At 52.0% G+C, this 3,134-nt stretch overlaps 1 protein-coding gene across 1 annotated transcript; it reads left to right on the forward strand.

Annotated features, from left to right (window-relative positions):
• The first annotated feature begins 1,549 nt into the window (after positions 1–1,549).
• Positions 1,550–2,353, forward strand: LOC126474852 (uncharacterized). The gene has a single exon (XM_050102332.1). It carries the CDS (start codon positions 1,550–1,552, stop codon positions 2,351–2,353), a length of 804 nt encoding a protein of 267 aa, XP_049958289.1.
• Positions 2,354–3,134: the final 781 nt, after the last annotated feature.

A 3,134-nucleotide genomic window follows, 5' to 3' on the forward strand; every position in this document is an offset into this window, starting at 1 on the left:
GGTTAAACTGGCGTGAAAAAAGCCATATTTTATTTTTTGTTTATTTCATTAACAGTACAGAATAACAGACAGTCTTGAAATTTCAGGTGGATATGATGTTCGAAATGTAATAGCAAAGACATCTTATTGGTACAGTCTGGTTGGTATGCAGCTGTTAAGGCTATTTTATATCATATAAAGGAAATAATGTACAAAAAATACCTCTAAGGTTACAGAGAATTTAATGCTTTACGATTGTTGAAGTGGTTCTGTATAATTCTTATCTGACTAGTTGAGGAGAATATAATTTATAGTGCACAATGCAAACATAAAATGAGACAGAGAGATACAATACGATAAGTGCGGTGAGAAATAAGTTGAAAAATGTAGAGGGAAGTGATATGGTACATTTAGATTGTAATATAAGTTAAGTAGCTTGTTGGTTGATAATAGCCTATTTCTATTTCAGGTGAGAATATGTAGGTAGAGCCTCGAGATAGTTTCATCTGTAGCAGTGTGTGTTTATGGAGGTTTGTTGTGTTTGTGCGTATTGATATATTACCTCGAGTGCTGCATGTAAGGATACTACATTTGTTTGTCTAATTGTTGGTAGTTGCGGTATATTCTGTGTGATACCTTAGATACATACACACATGGTGTTATACATATTATATAGTGACTGAGCAAAAAATGCTTCAGATGGTTCTGCGCACTATGGGACTTAAAATCTAAGGTCACCAGTCCCCTAGAACTTAGAACTACTTAAATCTAACTAAGCTAAGGACATCACACACATCCATGCCCGAGGCAGGATTCGAACCGGCGACCGTAGCAGTCGCGCGGTTCCAGACTGAAGCGCCTAGAACCGCTGGGCCACACCAGCCGGCACTGACTGAGCATTTGACAGAAGGACTACATGTATTTTAGCTTTATTTGAAGAATAGACGTATGGTTGTAAATTTATTAGTCGAAACGGAGTGTAGTTCATTGCTAATTGAGTGCAGTATACCTAAAATAACTTAATACAAGACTTTTTAATTTTATACACGGTTTACACAGAAAATACATTTGGCACATAAAATATTTTGATTGCAGCTTTACACAGAAGAGAATATTCTTCTGTCTGGACGTAATAATGCGAATAACACATTGCTGCCTGTGTATAGTATAGTATAAACAATATACAATGTGTGTTTGGGGAGGAGGAGCCTCTGAATAAAAGAACTTTGCACCTTGTCCTGCCTAGAGCCGTTACCTTACTACCAGAGTCTTAGTACGTGGTGTCACTGCTCGCGTCGGTGCTTCGTTTGTTTTACGATTGTGACTGCCCGTTGTGTTGTTTGTGGCTGTGTGGTCTCGTGCAGTGTCACGTGTTGTCGGTTTGGGTCCTTACGTGTCGATCCTTTCTGTTAGACGAGCACTTGGTGTGTTAGTCGCTTCGCCGGTTCCGGAATGTGTGGTCGACATAAGCGAAAACCGATTATTTGAGCGGTAACCGCCGCCCCTAGCGTGGGGCCCTAAAGGGACAACTGCGGCGGCGCCGACACGTGGCCGGCGACGGCGACGGCGAATGCGACGCGGGCCGAGCGCAGCCGAGGGCGGCCGAGGCGCGCCGAGGGGGCAGCGGCCGGGCCCGGGCAGCGCAGTGCGCGTCCGGCCGCAGCGCGCGACCCGCGACCCGCCGCCCGCGACCCGCGAGATGCCGACGGACGACGGCGCGCTCACCGTGGCCATGTCCAAGGGCCGCTCCGCCTCCATCTGCGCGCCCGGCTTCTCCAGCATGGAGGCCGTGGCCGCCGCCGCCGCAGCGGCCGCCGCCGGCGGGGGCGGAGGCAGCGGCAGTGGGGGTGGCGGCGGGACCCCGGTGGCCGGGAGGCGGCGCCGGCCCGCAGCCCGGTCGCAGAGCGCGCGCCTCACCGGCGGCAAGTCCGTGCGGCGGCGAGCGGCCGCGGGGGCGGCCGGGGGCGGCGGCGAGGGCATGCGGGGCGGCGTGAGCGAGCCGCGCCTCGCCGGACACGGGGCGGAGGGCACGCCGCCCCCGGCGCCGGGGCTGGGGCTGCCCGCCGCCGCCACCCCCGAGGCGTCGCCCGGCTTCCGCAGGCGCGGCTCGAGCCGGCGCTCCGTGCACCACGCTCACGGCCACGGCCACGGCCACGGCCACGCTCACGGCCACGCGCAGCAGCCGCCGCCGCGCAAGTCTGCCGCCTACCTGGACGTGCCCGACGCGCTGGGCGGGCCGCTCGAGGGCGAGGACGACGAGTCGTACCGCCTGCGCTCCTTCAGCCTCACCTCCAAAGGTAGGCGCCGCCCCCCACCCACCTGCCGACCGCCGTCTGTGTATGTGGCGTCGTCGCCGATCTGTCAGACCTACTGAAGGACCGGAGTTGATGCCGTGTTCCCACAAATCGGAGTAATATCGCCACCTGATCGTTTAAACGCGAGTTTTGGATCGGTTCACCACTTTAGTGATGACGGACCCTACCGACGTATTTATTTACAGTTGCGAAGCACACCGCTCATAAATGTGTGACTGAGGAACAAGTCCGTACACCGGAGTTCGTGGTGTTAGCCTCTCCGATTACGGTAGATATTACGCGGCAAGTTTCTTCAGAATTTTTGTTTTGTTTCCAAAGGGTCCCCAACTACGATCCTCAGTAGACACACTTCCGTAACTTTCCTGCGCGATTTCTTGCGAGAAATGTGTGTAAATTTAAATGAAAATCTTAAAAGTACGTAGTTTATTGCTTGCACAGTGAGATTGTATTACTATGTATTTTTGTCATAGAATGAGAGCAGAGGCAGCCCACGAGGGCAAACGAAGACTCGAATAGTACCGAAGCACGGAAGAGCCGCAGTTTACTGAACATATTACATACAGCGAAAGTACTCACAACAGGATGCACGACAAGGGACTGCAAGACTAACGAGAACACCACACGGGGTTCAGATTTTTGTAATTATTTTATTTTTGTGATACGACAAGTTGAGAACTCACATCCGGAAGTAGTTAAATTCGGCAGTAAAACATTCTCGATAAGATCGACGTTGAAATTTTCCGAATAGAGGTCGATTTTCGATGGGCAGCGTGGCTGTGTGGCAGACGGCTCGCCCCCACACGTCCAGCCTCCAGTTGGTTCCTGGCCACAGCAAACTTT

This window comes from Schistocerca serialis, chromosome 4 (assembly GCF_023864345.2).
Source record: "Schistocerca serialis cubense isolate TAMUIC-IGC-003099 chromosome 4, iqSchSeri2.2, whole genome shotgun sequence".
NCBI classification, from domain to species: domain Eukaryota; kingdom Metazoa; phylum Arthropoda; class Insecta; order Orthoptera; family Acrididae; genus Schistocerca; species Schistocerca serialis.